Source organism: Gopherus flavomarginatus, chromosome 11 (genome assembly GCF_025201925.1).
Source record: "Gopherus flavomarginatus isolate rGopFla2 chromosome 11, rGopFla2.mat.asm, whole genome shotgun sequence".
Lineage (NCBI taxonomy): Eukaryota > Metazoa > Chordata > Testudines > Testudinidae > Gopherus > Gopherus flavomarginatus.
Window position 1 is genome coordinate 31,804,580 of NC_066627.1, and position 23,025 is coordinate 31,827,604.

A 23,025-nucleotide genomic window follows, 5' to 3' on the forward strand; every position below is an offset into this window, starting at 1 on the left:
CTCCAGTCCTAGGCTAATGCCTAACCATTGGGCCATGCTCTCCTCTCCCCTGTTTCCTCCTTCACTGGTGTGTTTGAGAACTGATACCTCATGGCTGTTCTGCTACATTTTCAGTCCTCTTATTTCCTTTTCCTTCCTCTTTCCCCCCAGTCGACATTCGTGAAATCCAAGAGATTCGTCCAGGAAATAATTCCCGAGATTTTGACCGATACCAGGAGGATCCCTCTTTCCGGTCAGACCCGTCTCACTGCTTCGTTGTCCTCTATGGAATGGAGTTCAGGCTGAAAACTCTCAGCCTGCAAGGTGGGCAGTCCACTCTGTTTGCTTTGCATTTGCAGGGTCATTTCGATTGCATGCTCCTCAGGGCATTTAACTTACGACCAGTGCCAAAGGCAGTGTAGCTGTTCTCATTTCGGTCTAAGGGTGGCTTGTTTCAGATTAGCATAGGTCAGTTAGGAACAAGTTTACACTAAAACTGAGACAAGGCACTCTAAAGAGCCTTTGGCACTGATTTCCCTATATTGGTTTACAAACCAATTTAAGTTAAATTGGTGCAGCTTTCTCCTATAGACAAGCCTTGGTGGGCAGCCATGCTGGCTTCTGCATATGCAAGACAACTGGGTCTTCCACATGGCGATTGCCAGAACGCACAGGGAGAGAGATGTTATTTTCTAGCTTCAAAGAGGATACAGCAAACAATGGGGAGGTTAAAAAGAAATCTGTGCACATTCTAAAAATAGCTGTCGCTTGTGTCTCAAGAGCAGCTGAAAATTTGCTCCTTGAAAACAAACAGGCATCAAGAAACCCCAGGGCCTTGTCAGCGAGGTGGCTTAGAACGCTGAGTATGGAGGTGAATAGGAACTGACCAGTCATGTGTATTGAGAGAGATGTGGGTGAGAGCTTAGTAGTGAGAGCTGATGGCCTCTCACTGGCAGACAGACATTATGGGGAGCAGGAGAGGATCAGAGATCAGCAAGGTGGGAGTTACTGACAATGCAGGGAAGGGATGGGCACTGAAAGGGAGAACAGACAGGGGTGCTGTATTTTTTTTATATTAGGCAATGGATATAAAGAGGGGTTGACAGAGATCCACATTATGGTGATGTTTAGGCCCCTGGCCTGGCTGGATCTACTTCCTCCTGCCATGCTGCAGCTGTGCCAGGGCTTCCTCCATGGAAGCCAGGGTCAGTGTGGCTGCCTCGTTCCTTCATGAGCCCTGTTCTTTATTTTCACAGCCACATCCGAGGATGAAGTCAACATGTGGATCAAAGGATTAAACTGGCTGGTGGGGGATACTCTCAGGGCCCCCACCCCTCTGCAAATCGAAAGGTAAGGCAAGCATCAGGGAGGTGAGGAGCTAATGACACCACAGCGGGCACAGGGCAAGCAGCTGCTCTGCTGGCTTCGCCCTTCCTGCTCTGCTAAAGCACTTGACTTGGCAGCAGCGTCTTTGCTTTGGTCCAGTTTGTCCTCGGAGTTCTTCTCTGCCAATGCCCTTCAGTCCTCGCCCTCCTCCCTTCCTCTGTGGCTTCAGACACCATGGTCTGCGCCAAGACGGCTGTCTGTCCTGTCCTGTCCTGCAGCATCCCTGCAACCCCACCCTGCTCTGCCAAGGCATCCGAATCCTCACCGGCAGCATCGCCTCTTCCAGGCATGCTTTTGTGTTGAGTCACCTCAGCAGTCCTGCCAATTGTGTGGGAGCTTCTGGGATCTGAGTATGGAGCCACTTAGAGCTTGTATAGAGAGAGGCCCACCTCATTCCACTTACGAACTACAAAGGGTTTGAGCCCAGAGCTCTCTAAGCAAAAGGTTTCATTGCGTTGACCTGCTGTGGTACATGATCCTCCTTGTGCTCCATGATCAAGATGAGCCTGATCCTGCATGCAATAGGGGTTCTGGGTGCATAAAAAATGTCAGAACGCAGGTCTGCAGTAAGAAACTAACCTGCTTCACAGGGGAGCAGCCAGGCATTCTGATGGGAGCGGGGGGATGACACCAAAGGGAGTTGAGGACAATTCAGTACCTGGCAGAATTAGGCCTGGAGACAACGTTTGATATCGAGCAATCAAGATTTATGTGGTAAAACGAGTGTGTTTGTGTTTGTGTTTTTCCTTTCAGGTGGCTCCGGAAGCAGTTCTACTCGCTGGATCGCAACCGAGAAGACAGGTAAAGAGAGAGGAGCTCTTGTTTATGCAGATTTATGTATTTAGAAAAGTTGGGTCTGTTTTACTCAGTGCTAAGTCTCAGAATTGAAGACGTCTCAGGGTGCAGTTAGAAACCAAACGTGTAATAAGGGTATTTGAGCATCTCCTACTGGTGCTGTCCCGCCTTCTAAAGATCAAAACTACACACACATTTAGTTGGTGTCAAGCTGGGGTGTAAATTTACCTTGCACTAGCCTGCGGTGCACTAACTGTCTGTGCGGATCTTGCTGATAGCACATTAAAGATTCCTTAGCGAGCTTTGATCTACCCGGCTTTGGCATGGGACTAGTTCAAAACTCACTAAGGAATTATGAATGCATCAGTAGGGTCCACAGGGACCATTCATTTCAAGGCAGGCTAGTGTGGGGTAGATTTACACCCCAGTTCATTGCGAATAAAATGTTGGTGTAGACAAGCCTTAAGACACAGTCATGCAACTCTTACTCTGGTGAGCAATTCTTTTGAAGTACGTGCGGCTTGCTGATCTGAGTGAAGCTTGCTCATCTGAGCTAGGCTTATAGAATCAGGATCCTAATTTGTAACACTGATAGCATACGGGCTTAATGTATTGGTGTTTCCCTCTGACTTTTAAAGGGCTTTGTCAGTTTTAGCTGAAGTCCAAAGCATGGGCTGTGTGGTTTTTTTTTTGAGAGGCTTTATATACCCTAAGAGGAGTCTAAATCTTTTCATGGTTATTTGAAATACTTCATGTAAACAGTTTTTTTTGTTTTCTATTGATCCTGTGGAACTCTTTGCCAGAGGATGTTGTGAAGGCCAAGACCATAAAGCAGGGTTCAAGAAAGAACTAGATAAATTCATGGAGGATAGGTCCATCAATGGCTATTAGCAGGGATGGTGTCCCTCGCCTCCATTTGCCAGAAGCTGGGAATGGGCAACAGGGATGGATCACTTGATGAGTACCTGTTCTGTTCATTCCCTCTGGGCACCTGGCACTGGCCACTGTTGGGAGACAGGATCCTGGGCTAGATGGACCCTTGGTCTGACCCACTAGGGACATTCTTATGTTCTTATGACCCATTCCCTGCAGTTAGGAATGCAAAACACCAGGGTATTGGGGTCTCCTGGGAACCAGCAAGGGAAACTGAGCCATGGAGCCCCAATTGTCTCTGCTCAGAGAACCACACCGTGCAAAGCAGTATACAGCAGCAACAGCCCAATCGGTGCTAAAACCTTTTATTTGGGTACTCTCCCTGCCCCTCAGCCCCCAGTACCCCCTTATTTCTCACTCACTTGTCTTGTCTTTTAGACTGTGAGCTCTTTGGGGCCTGGACTGCGCCATTGACAGTGTGTTTGTGCTGGTCCCATTTCTTTTCTGGGACTCTCTCTCCCCTGCCATGAGGAGGGCTGGTCTGAGGTCTGGGCACCATGTAAGCCCTGCTGGGATTTCAGTGGTGTGTAGATTTGTGCACAAAGTGAATTTCACCTGGTGAGAGGAGCTCTGCCCTCTGAACTCTACCCCTGCTGACATGAATTTAAATGGGTATGGTGTTCTTGTTCAGTCTGCCCTCCGCACCAGAGTCAGCAGCCCTCTCCTCTTAGGGCACTGTTCCCTGCCTCCTTTCTTTTTCCATGACATGGTTCTCCTTAGTGATGTTAACAGAGCACATTAACCTTTTGCTATTGATTTTTTTTTTAAGTGCCTTTCCCCTTGAGATGTGAAACATTCGTCCATTACCGCTGAACAGTGAGAGAACAGGGTGCGGGGGAAGGCTGTGGAGGCATTGCTCATGCAGCAGTGTGTGTCCTCAGATTACAATAAGAAACCTGCTGGACTCATCTGCCAAAGGGTTATATCTGCCCCCCTTTATTTATCTAGGCATTAATGCCATGCTTATTGCCATGGTGACTGAGCACCTGATTGGATTAAATATTCCAAAGGATCTCCTGTTTGTCCTTTCGCCTTTCTGCTGATTATTTTGTTTTGCGGTAAGGCCAGCAAGTTCCACCCTGAGGTTTGTTACCCTAATCCTTGCAGGAAGCCACTGCCACGCTCATGGCGCAGCAGCCTGGGAACGTCTCTCCCATGCTTGTGAGGTTTGCTTTTGCTCCGTGGCATGTAGCTGTCTTGGGGATGTGGCATGTGTGTTTGTATCATGGTGGAGTATCATGGGCCATTTTCACGGAAGGCCTTGAATACCACAACTCTGCATTTAGTGGGAAACCAGTGGTGTGAACAGGTCCCTTGTGGGCATCCGTCATCCTCTGACATTTGACATCTCCTGCTTATCTGTGCCCTGCCATGGGAGAGCCTGCCTCCTCTGCCGTGATTGCCCACTCTCCCTTCTGCATTCTGTGAACCTGTTTTTCAGCTGCAGCTCATTCTGACCCAGTGGTGGCTCTTGGCAGAAACAGGCCTATGAACTCAAGCAGCTTGGGCGTAATCAAAGCTGGCCAAGATACACGGCAGAGCATGTATGAGAGAGGGAGGGAGTGCTTCGTGTTGCTTGGATCCGGATGGACTTGTGTCCGTATATCATGGCATGGTGAGAGTGTTGCCTTGTCCATTCTGAATGTGCCACTTAGGGGACTGGAGAGGTGATTAATGCTTGTGCAGCACAGAGGAATGGAAGTGTTGTCTTTTTAATATATTCCAGCAGCGCTAATGCACTTAATGGACTTCTGTAATTGTTACTTGTTTTTTAAATATTTTAAAACTCCGTTTTCCTGTTTTCACTGTCCTTGTGTGTTCTTGGGGGCTTGGGGAGCAAAGATACAACTGATAGGTTCATTTAAACAGAGTCCTTGTTAAAGTGAGGGCTAATGGGATTTCTCTTTGTATGAGAGGGTAAGAGCCAAATTACCAGGCTCAGGTCTCCAAATCTAAATGCCACCTATATCTTTTGCGTGTTTAGCTGGCCTCTGTGTGTGAAATTTGGATGTTTGAGTGCTCAGCAGTTCAATGGGTAGATGCAAAACAGGTGCAGAAGTAGAGGTACAGATTTGGAAACTAGATTAAAGAAAGATGAAAACACGGCCCTTAGTTCAACGGCTCCAGTCACACACCCAGCTGCTTTAAAGAGACCATCAGATAAAATGTGGCATAAAATTTAGATTTTGTGTACTTACATGTGCATACGTACACGCACACCCTGACCCCTCCCTCCGTCCAGAAGCTACCCGAACAGAACATGAATTCTTTCCATATCTAAAACCCAGAAGACACATTCTTTAAATGTATAATCTCTCCATGGCATTTGGAATGAAGTGAAGAAAATAAACGTTCTCCTTCTGTGCCAGTGGTAGCATCAGGCAAGTCACTAGAAGCCTTTAAATGAAATTGACTAAAAGCAAAATGCGCAAGTGACTAGTCTCCTTCTGTTGTCCAAGTTGTGAGAGGTGCAAAATGTTAAGCCAGGAGCATGAAGAGTGAAAGTAAATGAGGTTTTAGTTCCTTCTGTTTTATAACAATCTTACGTACTGTCGGTAAAAGAGTTGCAGAGGTTGTGGGGAGTTAAAAAGTATGGGGTGAAATTCTGCCCCAGTGGGGAGTTGTAACATTCGTTTCAATGGAGCTGGGATTTCATCCATGGTTTTGAACCTGGAAATGGTTTTCTAAAAGGGCGCAATGCTCTGTGTGTTTTAAATAATGGTCTTTAAAAATCAGCAACAAACGAACCATCCATTGTAGCAGGTTCTTGGAAGCTGAAAAATAACATTCCTGTCACCACCACTTACTAGAGATCTCGTTCTTCGAGCACGCATGTATTTAGTCACATACACGTCGGCTTCAGCAGGACTGCTTGCATGTGTACAGTTAAGCAGGTGTGTAACCAACTGCACGTGCAGGACCTAGTTTTATACCAACACTTTTAAAACCAGTGGTGTGTATATAATCCTCCCCCCTCAACCCTCTTTGCAGGTGCTGTAGGACAACCCCCCCCCAGGGGTGTGTTTGTGTGCATCCCACAAATATATACACACACAATGGCTGTTCAGGTGTTATTTGATCACTGTTTTTGGTAGGGGGGGAGGATGTTAGTTTTTTTTCCTAAATACGATCTAGAAAACACCGCTTTGCCTATGGTTAAGAAAAATTGCTCCCTTTGGGGTGAAATGACAGTGTCAGGTTACAGAGAAGTTTGGGATGGGTGTTTCAAGTTTTGCTCTGATTGCACCTATGTATAAATACCTTTTAAAAAGCCTAAAACCCAGATTATTTTCTCTGTGTTGAGATTTAAAATAAAAAAATCCGTCCAAGGCTCTAGGCACCTTCACATAATTAATAACACAGTACATAAAATCCATATCTAAGCTGGTTCCTCCTGCCGCAAGCAGTGAGGGGAATGCTGGGCACTTCTCATAGTGGTGTGGTGGGTTCCTTTTTCCCTCTTAGACCATAACAGCTGGGCTGACAGCTTCAGTGCTGCCAACACCCACCATGGGTCTGTGCTGCAAACCCACCCTCCTCTGTTGTCCTCCACTCCTGCTAATGTTCCATTGGAACAAGTAGTCTTGAAAATGCAGCAGAACGCTGCAGTGAACCAGCTAAACAAAAACCTCGCATGGAAACCTCCTCTCTTGCTGTGAATATGATACCCTTGCAGGCTTCCCTTCCCTTCCCTTCCCTTCAGTTAGTCATGTCCTTCCTCTTCTGGGGGTAAGGTTAATCCTTTTCTGTTTTCCCTCCCACGTTGGAAAGCAGTAACCTGGCAGATTTAGGGCTCTTGGCTCACCCAGTGAGGCCTGGAAATAATAAATAGATAATTACTGGGTTCCATTTCCTGACCTAATCACTGGAGCCTGAGCATCAAACTGCAGGCCCTTAAGACTGGTCCTCTGTGAGCAGCATCTCTGGAGTGTAGCTGAAAAGGGGTTTAACTGGATTAAATCAATCCTTTCCTGTTACACTATCAAGGGACTCTCTGCATCCCTCTCCCTGGTAAGTAGATCAGCACCAGCATGTAGCCAGGAGCAGACAGGTTCTCTGCCAGCAAATCATCATCTGAAACTGACTTGCTTGGGCTTTGTGAGTCAGCATTTGGCTGATCACAAATCTGAGAGAATTATTAGATGGGGGAGGGGGAATTCCCTTCTGAATGTCAGTCTGCACTGGTTGCTGTGCATGGAGACTGTGTGGGCATGTTGGCTAATTAGCTGGATAGCTGTTATGCAGTGAGCAGGGCAGACTGGGTATCACATTTCCATCTCTGGAGCCCGTACATATGCTCACACTTTGTCTGTCTCCATCCCACACTCTTTCTGCCTCTCGCTGCCTTGACTATCCAGATCAGCTGCTCCACAGATCTGCAGAAGGAACTGTGTACGCTAGATGGGCAGGCCTGGAGACTCCTACTGTATCTGAAATAACAGTGCCAAGGTCTGCTAGGCCTCTCCAGCTGTAATCAATGTGGTCCTTTGTGAGCAGAAGGGGGGTCAAAGGCCCTATGGATCCCCAGCTCTGGGGAGCAGGGAGTGCTGGCTCACTTCCCACTTTCCTTGGGGCCTGTTGAAGCCCTTCTATGAGGCTGGGGATGTGAGAAGGTCATTAGTCAGGATGAACTTCAAGGCACATCACCTCCTCTCTATTACTGCTTTTCCCCCTCCTATCCCCACTGAGGGAAATTTGTGGGCCAGGTGCTGGGACTGCATCCTGGCATGGAGCTGTGGGGGAGGAGGCAAGCAGCCCTGGAGCCAGGGAGGAAACAAGGATAGCACCAACCTCTTGCTGACCCCCAAGGCATGCTGGCTTGGAGATTTGGCTCTCCTGCCCTCTCTGCATACTGGGGGAATACTGCAAATGAAACCTCTTGGAGTTCCCTACCCCCTGCACAGGCTTTTCCCAACATAGGGGCAGTCTGGGCCTACAATTCGAGCTGTGTGTGTGTCTCACTGAACTGGTCACTTCCAAGTCCCAGTGGCTGCAGGAGGTGGGTGAGCGGGCAGGAGCCAGCTGTGGCTTCCAAGCCCCAGTTTTAAAAGGGGCCAGTTCGGCTGTCTGCAGGAGGGCTCAGACTTCTGGCTTGTTTCCCAGAGCTGTTTGCTGTTGCTCCCAAGGACCTCACCCAGGCTGGTTTGCATAAGGATCTGAGAGCGTGGGCAGTGCTGTAGCACCAAGTCCAGTGTGATCTAGTGACTGATGACTAGTGCTCAGGGGCCGGGGAGTGAGGTTGATAAGTATCTTGTGACACAGTCCTTACTGTGCTTGTTTATCTTCCCTCTCCTGTGGGTCAAGGCAGCTGGGTTCTTCCCTGGGCTCTGAGAATGGCCTGCTCAGAGAATTCAAGTTTGTTGTATAGGCATGTGGGCTGGCTCCCAGCTGCCATGGATTATAACAGGCTGGGATTCATGCTGAGTGTGCTCTCTCTCTCTCTCTCTCTCTCTGAGCTCTTTGGGAGTCTCTGGCTAAGCAGAGGGCCCTCGTGGTGGGAAGAAATTTCTGCTAAGTTCTCCATTGGCAGGATGCACGGTGGGTGGGTGTGAAATGTGTGTGTGTCTATATATATGTGTGTATGTATGTATGTGTATAATATATATATATGTGGGGAGGGAATGGAAAGCAAACGCATACACACATCATCTGTTTCTCATGCATGCATCATGGAAAATAAGAGTGGGGAGGCTGGAAAAAGACAGACTGTGCCAGTTAGAGCAAATATTTAAAGATATATGAAGAGCTTGTCTCTGCCTCTGGCTGGTGAGTTTCAGGTCTTATCTCTCTCCCAAATAAGATTGCTGCCTGGCTCAGTGCCTGTGGTACAGTAATTGGATAAACTTTAGTCTTTCCCATGTGGGTGTATTTATTGTATATGAAAGTGAGGGTGTAAGAGCCCTGGCTAGAGTCCCGCATGGTAGGAGCTGGAGCTCTGAAAGCTTCCCCAGAACAGCTCTGCCAATGTACCCTGCAGTCCTGTAACACCACCTGCTGTCCCTGTCCCCACAGTGCTTCACTGATGCATCTCACTTGTGACCACAGCACCTCCTGATGCTCCGGTCCTGGATGCCTAATCTCCTGGCTCCGTCCCTGCCCCTTCATTCTCAACTGCTGTGTCGCTTACTGGTCCAGTCCTGGGTCCCCACATACCCAGATCTGCCCCTCAGTCCTGACCCACTCAATCCCAGGTGCTTCCAGCCCTTCACCTTGCTTTAGAAACGAAGTGGTGTCTTGCTGGAAGATAGAGACAGGATGCCCCCTGTGAGTGAGAACCAGGTTCATGTCCCCTTGGGAGCTGGAACCCTTGTTCCTAGAGGTGAAGGCTAATGCCACTGCTACCTAGGGATAGGTTTTCTCTTACACCGTCCCCAACCCATGCACACACCTCTTCATAAACCCCAAGCCTCACCTCTGGCAGGACTGAGATCTCTATTGAATGCACAAAGTGCATATTGTGTATGGGGAGCGACAGGTTGGGGCCCACCTTCCTTGTGATCTGTCCTGTAATCTGATGGCTTCGGGTCATGGCTCTAGCATGTGACAGCTGCTTCCTGTGACCTTCATCCTTAGGTGTTCTGCTGGCTGTTGGTGATGGTCCCATTCCTCCCCTCTTCCTTTTGCTGTTGAGTGAGGCCAGTTGATTGTCCCTGTTTCTTGGACCTAGGATGCAACAAGCATGTGATGAGTGGGCAGGGATGTCCCAGTGAGAGGGCTGTGATGCTTGTGGAGAAAGCTCTACAGGGAAAATCACGCCCTAGTTGTAGCAATGTAGCTGAGCTGGTGGCAAGGACGCCCCTAGCACAAGCCATACCCTTAGGGTTGCCAGGTGTCCGGTTTTCGACTGGAATGCCCTGTCGAAAAGGGACCCTGGTGCCTCCAGTCGGCATCGCTGACTGGGCCGTTAAAAGTCCAATTGGTGGTGCAGTGGGGCTAAGGCAGGCTCCCTGCGGCTCCAGGAAGCAGTGACATGTTCCCGCCCCCACCCCCAGCTCCTAGGTGTAGGGGCAGACAGGAGGATCCACGCAGTGCCCCTGTCCCTAGTGCCAGCTCCATAGCTCCCATTGGCTGGGAACCACGGCCAATGGGAGATGTGGGGGGCAGGACCTGCGGATAGGGCAGTGCGCAGAGCTGCTTGGCTGCGCCTCGGCTTAGGAGCTGGTGGGGGGACATGCCGCAGCTTCTGGGAGCTGCCTCAGATAAGCGCCGCCCAGAGCCTGCACCCTCTGTCCTGATCTCCATCCCGCTCTATGAACCCATCGGTCCCAGTCCGGAGCCCCCTCCCGCACCCCAAACCCCTCATCCTCATCCCCACTCCAGAGCCCACACCCCCAGCTGGAGCCCTCAGACCCCTGTCCCAGCCCTGATCTCCCGCCTGCCCTCCATACTCCTCTATCCCAGCCCGGAGCCCACACCCCAAATCCCTCATCCCCAGGCCCACCCCAGAGCCTGCACCTCCAGGCAGAGCCCCGTGTCCCAGCCCTGATCCCCCTTCTGCCCTCCAAACCCCTTGGTCCCAGCCCGGATCCTGCACCCCAAACCTCTCATCCCCCACCCCAGAGCCCACACCTCCAGCCAGAGCCCACACCCCCTCCCACACCTCAACCCCCTGCCTCAGCCCAGAGCCCCCTCCCATACTCTGAACCCCTCAGCTCCACTCCCCGGTCTGGAGTCTCCTCCTGCACCCCCAGCTGGAGGCCTCACCCCTCCACACACACACACCCCTGCCCCAGCCCGGCGGTCCCTCTGGAATTCTGAACCCCTCATTTCTGGCCCCACCCCGGAACCCACACCCCCTTCCAAATCCCTGCCTCAACGCAGAGCCCTCTCCCATACTCCAAACCCCTCAGCTCCACCCCCTAGCACAGAGCCACCTCATGCACCCCAAACTCCTCAGCTCCGCCCCACCCCAGAGCCTTCATTCTCTCCCGCATCCTAACTCACTGCCTCAGCCTGGATCCCCCTCCTGCACCCTGAACTCCTCCTTTCTGGCCCCACCCTAGAGCCCGCACCTCTTCCCGGAGCCCTCAGCCCCTCTCGCACTCCAACCCCCTGAGCCAGCCTGGTGAAAATTAGCAAGTGAGTGACAGTGGGGAGAGCAAGCAACAGAGGGAAGGGGGATGGAGTGAGTTGGGGCGGGGCCTCTGAGGAGGGGCAGGAGTGCGGCAAGGGCGTTTTGTTTTGTGTGAGTAGAAAGTTGGCAACCCTACATGCCCTGCTCTGCACAGGGCAGGCAGGAGAGAAGGAAGAGATGGATGAGCGCCTTACCGTGCTCAACAGTGACCCCTACGGCCACTTTAAGGATCTGCATTAACAGTCTCCAAAGGGTATCCTGACTAGACCTTGGTCACAGTGCAGAGCCTCAAAGCTGGACAACTGCGAAACACGATGGGATCCCCAGATGGGAACTGAGAGGACCCGCTGCTTCCCGCAGAGGGGATGGCAGGGAAGGTAAAAGCAGCTGTCAAACAAATGGCGGGATGATGACACAGGAACAATCTCCCTTGTCTCACCCCACCTTCCCCCATCCTGTGGCTCCTCTATTGTGATTCATTTCCTGTGGCTGATCCCAAAATAGGAGTCACAGGTGGCATTGATCCAGCCACTGCGTGTGCTCCATCCTCCAGCGTTTGGCACTGCGCTCCCTTGGAATCCCTTCCCCATCTGACCCCCTTGCTACCACCTCGGATGCACGATGAAGCCTCCCGAGGCCCTCTGTTCTGGGCATGCAGGCCTTCTCTCTGGCTTGCCCAAGACCTTGCAGAGCTCCATTAAATATGTTCATTCCCCATCTTTGTCGCACACTGTTTCCAGAGGAACCTGGGTTTGTGTGATTACCAGTGCTTAATTTGTGCCAGGGCTGAGCCCTGGCACCTCTGGGCTTGGCAGTTCATACCCCAGCATTTCTGGGCTTGCCACATTAGTTATGAAAGTAAAAAAATTGCGTAAGCCCCTGCACCTAATTGCTTGAGCCCTGGCACCTCTTTCATTACAAATTAAGCACTGGCCATTAGGACTAACCGCCTCCTGGTAGAGGAGGCCATGTTATTGATCCAGCTTTCTGGGTGACTCCGCATCGCTGGCTCTGCAGTTTATTTGGCTGCTCGAAGGGGGAGGGTGGGGAGGGCTGGGGCTGTGTGTTGGACCTGCTGCCTTTTTCTGCAGAATGATCTGTTTCTCACTCTCTGTCCTGTGAACAGAAGCGTGACCTCCCTGCTGTGTAGACGGCTCCCAGGTTAGCATCACTTTGGGGCTGGTGCTGAAGGGCGCCTGCGAACGAGACACACGGCCTTCCCTTCTGGGTTCCTGGCAGACATGAGCTGTCTCTGCACATTACTGTTCTGTGGGCGTCCATGCCCGGTCTCCCGCAGACCAACAGGGTCTCCTTGGTAGTAGTGTCATCAGACTCAGCTGGAAAATGATACCAAACTGTGTTCTGGCAATTCCCGGTTGTGCTGTTCATGACATCCACTTGTGCTGTCTCTCTCTAGGTTTGCCACCCAGTCTAGTCTCTTCCCACTTGGGGATCACCCAGGTTTCAGTGGGTGGTTTGAATCATCACACTGTGACTTTGCATTGCCTGAAGGACAAGAACTGAATGCCAGCTTGTTTTTTTTCTTTTTGGCTGAGACACCTAGGTTGTTTCTGGAGTAACTGCATGGGCAGTTGTAGGCCCAGCCCCCAGGCCTTTCTTTGTGTGGGACTTCCATTGACCTAAGCCGGAGCGTGATGCATGGCTGGCTTGCTAATGCCACGCCTACCTGTTGGTACATACTCTTGGCTCATAGGCCCAAGGCTTCCCAACTCATTTCACTGGGCTATTTCCTCCAACTCTCAGCCAGTCTAGTCCTTAGTCTCTGTTAGGCACTAGGCCACTGCCTCATCAGAATCGGAAGACACGGTGAGCCAAACCTACTGAAGCCACTATAACCTGCCCATCAGTACTATTACCCTGATAGCTCCATGGGATGAAATTTAATAGTCTAAGGCAGTGTTTCCCAAACTTTTTTGGCCACGGAACACGTTTTAGCCTATTACAGAACACGTGTAATATTTTGTAGTCGTTCGGTTTTCAAGTAAAAAATTGTGTTATTTATGCTCAAATATATTTTATTTTCTAAAACAAAGCAAAAATACAAATTTAAAAGAACTTGAACTAACAATTTCTAACTGGGAAGCACGTATAAAGTAGTACAAAAATCAAGCGCAAGAGTCTTTCACAGAACACCTATTCACATTGTGCGGAACACCAGTGTTCCGCAGAACGCAGTTTGGGAAATGCTGGTCTAAAGTCATGCATTTAGGGGATAACAACAAGAATTTTTGCTATAACCTTGGGACTTATCAATTGGAAATGGCAGAGGAGGAGAAAGACCTGAGTGTGTTGGTCAATCACAGGATGACAGTGAGCCACCTGTGTGACAGGTTTGTGAAAAAGGCTAATGCAATCCTGGGGTGCATCAGGTGAGGTGGTTTTAGCTGTACAATTCAGGGTGCTAAGGCATTTGTGTGTGATGCATTCACAGACTGTGGTTGCTTATTCAAAAAATCTAGTGTTCTCAGATTGCATAGAATACAGATTTTTCTGAACAAAGAAGTTAGCAACAGGAAAGATAAATCTCATACCATTTAGTATTGTGTTTGTAAAGGGAAGGAGCAACTCCTAACATGAAATGTACCATTAATCTGCATTGAATAATTATGTTGTGGTGGTGGATTTCTTGGCTAATAAAGTAATCTCAATGGTAAAATGATTTTTCCCTAATAGGAAGAACAGGGAAATGAATTATCTAGTTATAAAATAAAAATGTAGATTTAAATGGGGATGGTTGATAAACTTGCATGTACAGATGATACTTATTTATCATTTTAGTTAAAATATATAACTACAACCTCTAACTTGTTTATATTAGTATAATTACTCTCTGGAAAAAAAATTAATATAATTAGGTATGGAAATAAGAACTTGTCTGGGGATTGGTCCTGCTTTCAGCAGGGGATTGGACTAGATGACCTACTGAGGTCCCTTCCAACCCTGATATTCTATGATTCTATAAGTGATCCATCCTCTGTCACCCATTCCCACCTTCTGGCAAACAGAGGCAAGGGACACCATCCCTGCACATCTTGGCTAATAGCCATTGATGGACCTATCCTCCATGAACTTATTTAGTTCTTTTTTGAACCCTGTTATAGTCTTGGTCTTCACAACATACTCTGGCAAGGAATTCCACAGGTTGATTGTGCATTGTGTGAAGAAATATTTCCTTTTGTTTGACCTGCTACCTATTAATTTCATTCGGTGACCCCTAGTTCTTGTGTTATGAGAAGGAGTAAATAACTATTCCTTATTTACTTTTGCCACACCAGTCATGATTTTATAGTCCTCTCTTATCCCCCCTTAATCATCTCTTGTCCAAGCTGAAAAGTCCAAGTCTTATTAATCTCTCTTCATATTCCATACCCATAATCATTTTTGTTGTCCTTTTCTGAACCTTTTCCAATTCCAATGTATCTTTTTTTGAGATGGGGCAACCACATCTGCACACATTATTCAAGATGTGGGCGTACCATGGATTTATATAGAGGCAATATGATATTTTCTGCTTATCTATCCCTTTAATGATTTCCAACATTCTGTTTGCTTTTTTGACTGCTGCTGCACGTTGACAGGATGTTTTCAGAGAACTATCCACAATGATTCCCAGATCTCTTTCTTGGGTGGTAACAGCTAATTTAGACCCCATCATTTTATATGTAAACTTGTTTCAAGACTGAGAAGTTTTAGGAGGGGATGGTATGATGAGGTTGTCTAGAATAGCCCATCCTTGATTGCTATTAGCAAATATCTCCAATGTCCAGATGTGAGACACTATTCAAGGAGGGCTCTGAGTTACTATAGAGAATTCTTTACCAGGTATCTGGTTGGTGGCTCTCACTCACTGCTCTAAAATTAACTGGCACATCTGGAGTTGGGAAGGAATTTTTCTGCAGGTCAGATTGACAGAGACCTGGGGGTTATTCACCTTCTTCTGCAGAGTGGGGCAGGGGTCACTTGCTGGTTTGAATTTGAGTAAATGATGGATTCTCTGTAACTTGAAGTCTTTAAATCATGACATCAGTAACTCAGCCAGAGGTTAGGGGTCTGTTACAGGAGTGGGTGGGCAAGATTCTGTGGTCTGCGATGTGCAGGAGGTCAGCCTAGATGATTGTGATGCTCTCTTCTGGCCTTCAATTCTCTGAATAGTTCCAGGTAATTCAAATGTAGGGAATAATACAGCCTCCTGCAATGGCCCCTTCAGTACTCTATATCCCATTTCCAGCTTTAGGGGCTCACTGCACTGTGTGGACATGAAAGCTTATATGGTTAAGGATCTTCTTTTTAACCTACCCTGAGGACCGTCCCCGGCTTCCTGCCAGGCAGGGCTAGATGACTGATGCCAGCTTGGGGTATTTTGGATGGTTACTTCTCCTTGCTCCCCTGTGGAAACGTTCTGCTTTATGGGCAGAGCACTGAGATTTGGGGGTTGGGCTCTTCATTCCATGAAAGCGGAGTCTCTAACTGTGTGTGTTCCCCTCCTTCCTCTGTTGAGCTAGAATTTCAACTAAGGATTTGAAAAACATGCTGTCCCAGGTCAACTACCGAGTCCCAAACATGCGGTTTCTGCGGGAGAAATTAACGGTAAGTGCTCGGGCTTTACCATGACCAGTCACAATCCCTCTCCCCGTCCCCACTTTAAACCCAAGGATCTAGAGACTGCTGTGTAGCAAAGCGATAAAGGGTCTCTTGCCTTGCTAGGCACCTATCTCTGGACCCGCAGCGGCCTTTTGTCTGGTTTTAAACCAGTCTCACCTGTGACTATAATGCTGTGCACGTCTGAGTGCCATGCTTCCCAGCCCTCCTGCAGTGAATGAATTGGTGCCAAATCCCTGTTCATGCCACTCCCTGGCTCCTATGTGGCCAGCTTGATTTTCTGTCCTACCCTTTTTATGCCCCTTCTCACCAGCTGGTGTTTATTGGTCCCTGATCTTTCCCACATTTTTGTGGTCCCTGCTCCCCGAGATGCTCCCATGCTCAGAGGTGGGGGTGCACATACCCATGCCGCCTGTCACACATCCTGTCCTGGCTGAACCGAGCACTGCACGAGAAGAGAAGTTCAGCTCAGCAGGCTGCTGCCTGACCCTGCAGCCTTCTGCAAACATTGAGCTGATCCGGCCGCTGGCTGCGTCAGGTCACCATGGAACCAGGGATGGCCGGGTTGTGGGCAGCGTGCAAACATGCTGCGTTAGTGGGGGCAGGTCAATGATCATCTGGGATGATGGAGCTTTATCCACTCCTGTCCCATGGCCACTGAGCCCCTGCAGGCTCTGCCACCCATGCGATTGGCAGGCAGTTCTAAACGATGCCACCGGAGGATCTCGAAGCACACCTGAAATTGTTACATCTCACAAGACCACTGTGAAATAAGCCAGCATCAACCCCATTTTGTCGATAGAGGAGCTGGCGCATGGAGAGGTGAAAGTGACTTACCTACAGCCGCAAGAAGTCAGTGGCAGAGATGGGGAATAGAACTCAGGAGTTCTGCGACCTCAGCTACCTACCCTAGTCACAAGATGACCCTGCCCTTTAGTGCATGGCTGAGGTGTGAAGACTCCATTTGTTTCTCACTCGCTGGGGTTTGAATTTCCTATGAAGACTGCTGCTTCCTTCCCTGCAGCCTCCTGGCTGGGAGCAGCAGTGCGGAATAGGTTGCTTTTACTGCACTGAACTCTTTGCTTTGCAGATCTCCCGGCACCCACAGGGAGCAGAATATATCTGAGTCTCCTCCTGCTCCAGCTTGTAAGCTGTGGGGGAGGGTGTGAGCTTGGAGGCAGAGCATCTGGCATGCTGCTACAGTGGCAGGCGTATTCTGCATCAGTTAGAGAGTTCACAGCCTGTGCCTTCTGCAGGCAGAGGTATCGGTGAGAGGTATCGGTATCACCAGCCTTGGTGATGCTTGCTGGCAGAAACCCAGATCTGAGAGATCGGTTTCTGAAACATGTTTCTAGACCCTGTGCGGTGCCGTGGTGGGCCTCCTGGTTGCAGCGCATGAATGAAAGGGCAGTGGGCACAGTTGGATGAAGCATTCGCTTTGCCCTCCCTGCAGGGATCATGTGCCTCTGCAGCAAGCCCCAGTGAGGGGAGGGCTGTCCATGCCACGAACGGTGTGGTGTCTTGGGTGATCACAGCCACTGTCATATTTCTGTTCCTCTTGGCTGCAGGATGTGGAGCAGAGGAACGGGGATATAACGTATAGCCAGTTCGTCCAGATTTACCGGAACCTGATGTACGACGACCAGAAAACGGTGAGATGGCTCAGGTTCTCTGTACTGGGGATGTGGGGGGCAGAAACATGCCAGCCATGAGAGAAGATGGTTTGGAGTGACTTAGTGACTGGCGTTTCTGGCACTTCACATACATACACGAACTCCTCTGCCTCTTTGCACTCGTCTGCCCAGGACATATATGTCCCACATGCTTCCACCCTTTTCTCCCTCTCTCCTTCACTATGGGAGCGTCCCTTTGCTTACCCTCTCCTTGCCTTGCATCTTTCTCCTTACCCAGTCACTGATACAACCACCTAAGTGGGGCAAGGAAATGTTTCTGTTCCAGTGCTGAACTATCCTGTGGATGTTCCATTTATGGCTTCAGGATTCATACATTTGCATTTCTGCTCTCTCCTCCCTACCGTTTTTAACATGTTGCCCCTGTGGCCGACGTGCCCCTATGCTTTGCATACACCAGCTGCAACGTGAGGCTGGTTGCAACTAGCAGGGAGCCTCTGGCGGTTGGGATTGTGGTCCATCTCAGTGCACAAGGGTTCGGGGGAGGGCAGCATAGGTAATGGAGGGGAAAGAATGCTTACTTGGAGGTTAGCTGGCTGTGACTCCCCCCCACATCGAGCGCTCTGCGAGTGATTACCACGGATTGCCAGACAATTGGCAAATCTGGCATCAGTGAATCAAGTGTTTCACAATGTAGCCTTCACCTGCTGCATATTGGGATTATTCCCTTGAGGCTGTTAACGGAAGTGATGTGTCCAGAGCTCTGGCCTTTGTCTTTTTTGGAGGTTCTGTCATATTCCAACTATGTTTTTACTCCCATTCAAATACGAATGGCATGATCAGACACATCCTTGGCCCTTCCAAAGCTTAGAGGTTGATAACCTTTAGTGTGATTAGCTTATAGGTTCCTGATCTCTCTCCTGCTGATGAGATCTGAGCATTGTGGGCTAGTCTGTGGGCCTTAGCTGTGTCTGAAGGATGTTTAACAAAGCTGGGAAGATCCTGGTGAGAGAGCAGGTCCGGCGGCTGCACTTAATCATTGCACTTGGTTCCAGAGGTAGGATGGAGCAAGGAAGACCGTTGTTCTGCCATACATCTAAGATGGAGGGGTAGTGTATGGGGGACCCTCACTCCTGGAGTGTCCCTGGCGTCCTGGTGCAGCATTGCATTTGTGTCTGTCTCAGTTTCCCCAATGGGCTTCAGTGAGTCCAGTGAGGCTCATGTATGTTGATCAGTACCCCTTCAGGGGTCTAGTTTATTTAACTCGAAGGTGGCATCTTATACAAATAGGCCCCCACCTCAGCACTTCTAGCTAAAGGGAAGAGGGGCTGAGTTAATCATGGTCCATGAACCCCACTTATGTCCAGCTCCCTTACCAGCAAGGTCCCCTTGGTCTTGGAGCTTCTTCTGGAGCCAGGACCTCTTGTCATCAGCTGGGGAAGGGCTTCTCCTCTTGGGTCGGGGTCCCCACAGAGATCAAACTATGACAACCCTTCCTTGGAACAGCCTGTAATCCCTCAGATCTAGGATTTCTGCTGCGCACGATGAAGTGCTTCCATGGGGCCAGGTTCTGCTGAGACACAGCATTCGTAGCACTGCCCTTTCGGAGCCTCTCCCACCTAGCATCAGAATTCCTTTCCTGGTGAGCCTCCTCCCCATGGGAGCTTTCCTTCTGTGCTGTAGAGAATTGTTCCTCTCCCCAGGAGTCCCTGGTCTCTAGCTCACCCTGACAAACTGGGAGAAGCTGCCTTTTATCAGGCCCAAGTTCTTTCCTGCCTAATTAGTTGCCTCCCAGTTATTCAGTGAGTTAATTAGTCCCAGGTGAACCTGAATGTCCTCCTTGCCCTTGTGGAGCCTGTCAGAGATAGGCTGAGCCCCTGCCCCTTTTTCCAGTCCTCAACATGCAGCGGGGCTGGTTACCCACCAGCTTGCCCCTTGTATTTCAGGCCTGGATCAAGGAGAATGTAAAATGCTGCTAAACCCAAATTCTCCTCTGACTCACTTTGTACTGGTGTAAATGATGGCACAAGGTGCAGGACAGTGGTGAACAGGGCCAGTGACTCTTGGGCTAACGGTGAGATTGTCCCAGGGAAGTTGGGACGTCTGTCTAATTGACAGGAGTGTGCTGCCTAGTACTGGAGGGGGCTGGTATGTGCAGAAGGAGAGAAGGACCTTTTCACCTTGAGTAGCTCTGCTTAGCACAGGCTTTCGTCTGAAGCACCGTACACCCGAATTCAACTGGAGAAGGTCAGCAAAGGATCACAGGTTCCAGGGCCATCCAGGGACCCATAGTGTTAGCCCTGCTGCGTTTGAGGTCTAGTCTTGTAAAGAAGCTATGTCCATGGAAATAGAAAGGCTGATGTGTGTTTTTCTTCTGTTGCAGATCCAGCTCCCATTCCTGGAAAGGTAAATGCCTCTCTCACTTTGGGGGTGGGGGGTGGAAGGCTATTTCCTTACACTTTCGGTGCGCGTGGGTGTTGGCAGCTGTGTGGGAGCAAGAGCAGTCCTGTGTGCACCTTGCTCATCAGAGAAGATTCTGCTCATGCTTACGCATGTCCTAAACCAGCATCGCTGTTGTAGAATTGCCGGGCTCAAGAGGTTAGTATTGGAGCCTCTAGCTCACCAGATACAATCCAGCCCTGGTCAGTAGTGACCAGAAGTTGTTGCCATCTGATGGCTGTTTGTTTGGTCTGTGTGAACTAAGTTTGGTCTTGATCTAGTTCCTAGGGGAAAACTGCCCACACCTCAAAAGCTGTCCCCACAGTTGATGCTAACCGCACCTGCAATGTTGACAGTCTCATCAGAGAAGCCAAGGACTGTATGGGCCTGTAAGGGTGCGGACTCACCCCTGTGGCGCCTCCTGCTGGTGACTTCCGGGGATTAGCTCCATTTCCAGCCCCCAATGTCCTCTGCAGGCCAGTGATCCGCCTTACCGCTTGCTGTTGGCCCCCCATGTCCCTCCCTGGACCCGGTGCCCCTTTTACCTGAGGTGCTGCCCCCTGGCAGTAACCCCTTTCTCGCAGGGTCTCCCCTTCCCAGGGAAACCCCCACCCACTATCCCCACTTCGCCTCAGTATATGGCTACTGCCAGTCATTGTCTAGCCCCACGCCCTGGGGCAGACTGCAGTATTAGCCTAGTCATCACTGGCAAGGTTGGGTTTGGCCTATCCATGGGCTGCCCTCTGCAACCCCCAGTACCTGTTGGCCTTGTGCTAGGCCGTAGCCTGGGGCTTTCCAGGCTGGAGCGCCCCAGCTCCTCTGCCTTTCCCCAGCCCTGCTCCACTCAGGTATCCTGTCTCTAGCTCCCTGCAGTCAGGCCCTTCTCCCTCTACAGGCAGAGGGAGACTGTTTGGGCTCCTGGCTCACAGCCTTTTTATATAGGCCAGCTGTAGCCTGACTGGGGCGTGGCCCAGCTGCAGCTGCTTTTCCAATCAGCCGATCTTTTAGAGCTGCAGCCCTCTCCAGGGCTGCTTTAAGCCCCGAAGGGCAGGAGTGGGTAACCACCCCGCTACAGGGCCATTGGTCCCTGAACCCAATAGGTACAGGGCCATTGGTAAGGCCCTTTGTTTTCCGTTTTTATTTTATTTATTTTTTTCGGGAATTTGTCAGTGTTTATAACCACAACAACAAAAACAGGTGAAAATCAGTGCAAAAAATGATTATTTTTTCTGGGTAAATATCAGGGTTTATTTTGGTGGATGGAAGGACGGGGGGGCGGGGGGAAGTATTCAGTAGCTGAATGCTTTGATGAGTGGAATTCAATGAGGTTTGCTGCAGAACTAAAACAGAACTCAAAACGCAATGCCACCTTGGAGTCTAAGAAAACAATACATCTGTAATCCCCAAATAAAACTTTTCCTTTGAACAGTTTACTATTGTAGATTTAGAACTATTAGCCTATAAATATTTACATTTAATAATTGGGCCAGACCATTTGCAGCACATACACTCAAGTTCATCCTTTTCTCCTGTTTTTTTTGTTTTTATTTTGTTTTAAACTTTTGAATACTTCCTTGTGGTCTGAGACAGATTTTTGTTTTCTTCTCATTTTAGTGTGTCAAATCCTTAAACCGTTATTTGCTAACAGCTTGAAAAGTGTACGTGGTGGGCATGAGGTTCATCGCAATGTTCAGATGTGCACACACTTCAGAGCTTGTGTGCCTGCCTGTTTGTTTATTGTGTGTATCTTCTAGACTAATACATAACCTTACTTCAACAGGCAGCTTTGCATATGCACAGAGACTAATGTATTATTGTAATACATACAGCTCATGTGATGTATTGTACTTTCTTCATAAAACATGTTGTTTTATTTATATTTTAATGGTACAAAAGTAGGGTGAAAATCAGAAAAAAATGAATAATACTTTTTGTAAATCTCAGGAATTTTTTGGAAAAAAAGGGGCTTAGCCATTGGTAAATAACACCCCTCTGACTCCTAGAGGTCATCCCAGCCAGATGGTGCTCGAGGTACGTTGGCAAACCGTGCCCTCACTTGCCCATGTGCATCTGTGCTGTGGCTAACCAGAAGTTCAATGCAATTGCGGAAGCTGGAGATGGAAAAACCCACCAGCTCAGCTAGTTACTGCCCTAGAAGCCAATGCAGGATTTCTAGTGTCTTGTCTAGAACTAGTTCTGCTAGTCCTACGCACTGTCCTGATGCCTGTAGTATGTTTCACTCAGAGGACGTTCTTGATAGTCAGCCAACATTTTTTCTTGACTTCATCATATCACCCCTCGTTCTGCCCCCCACCTCGCTAACAGTTCCTCTCCCTCCTTGATCTTTATATCCTCTATCTGTTTGTAGGCTGTTACCATGCCTTCTCCTTAGTTATCCCTTAGCTGTGCTCTTTTAATCTTTTCTTACAAGTCAAGCCCCCTAGCTCCCTGATTAATTTTGCTGCTCTTCTCTGGCCTGCTTCTCTCTTGGTGCTGTATTGCTTGTAATATGGTGCCCCAGGCAAATGCAGAGTCCAGGAACAGGTGGCTGAGGCTGGCGAGAGGAGCACTTGTCTCTTTGCTACCTGACTTGATTCTTTTGTGTGTGCACCACCAAAAGTGTGTCTGTCTTCTCTTGGTGCTGGGGTGACGATGGGGGTTGCTGTGTTGCTCTCTGAGGGATGTTGTGTGTTACTTGCATGTGCCATCCTGATCTGTAATGGCTTCCCATCTCCGATGGATCCCAGAGACCATTCACCGAAATGATGAGATCACTGATTGTGGATTCTCTGTGTCTCCTTCCCCCAGGTGTGCAGAGAGACTTGAGCACTCCAAGGTGTCCCTGCTGGAGTTCCAAAAGTTCCTACTGGAGTATCAGATGGTGAGCTCCCCAAAGGGCAAGCGAGAGTGGAGAAAGAGGACTCCGCTATCCTCTGATACGGGCCATCTGTAGGGAGCCAGTGTCCAAAGGGTGACTGGTGGTGCTGAGTGCTTGGCATGCTCTGCCCGTGAGGCAGCCCTGGGAGCACAACACTTCCTGTCAGGAACAGCGGGCTGGTTAAGGAAGAGCACTGACCATCTTAAGAAGGCATCTCATCCAGCCATCCTGGTCTGGGAGCAGGGGAAAGTAGTGTGAGGAGATCCTAGTCAAATACTTGGGGAACATGG

At 49.4% G+C, this 23,025-nt stretch overlaps 1 protein-coding gene across 4 annotated transcripts in view; it reads left to right on the forward strand.

The window, feature by feature from the left end:
* Positions 1 to 23,025, forward strand: part of PLCG1 (phospholipase C gamma 1) — a 98,124-nt gene that overhangs the window by 43,534 nt on the left and 31,565 nt on the right. For 2 of the 4 annotated variants that reach the window (XM_050917275.1, XM_050917276.1), the window contains exons 2-8: positions 151 to 303; positions 1,236 to 1,329; positions 2,119 to 2,166; positions 15,691 to 15,775; positions 17,356 to 17,439; positions 19,802 to 19,824; positions 22,666 to 22,738. In XM_050917275.1, the coding sequence (XP_050773232.1) occupies positions 151 to 303; positions 1,236 to 1,329; positions 2,119 to 2,166; positions 15,691 to 15,775; positions 17,356 to 17,439; positions 19,802 to 19,824; positions 22,666 to 22,738 (560 nt within the window). Of the gene's footprint in view, positions 1 to 150; positions 304 to 1,235; positions 1,330 to 2,118; positions 2,167 to 15,690; positions 15,776 to 17,355; positions 17,440 to 19,801; positions 19,825 to 22,557; positions 22,739 to 23,025 lie in introns of those variants that run through there. The other 2 variants (XM_050917273.1, XM_050917274.1) reach the window with 1 other exon arrangement.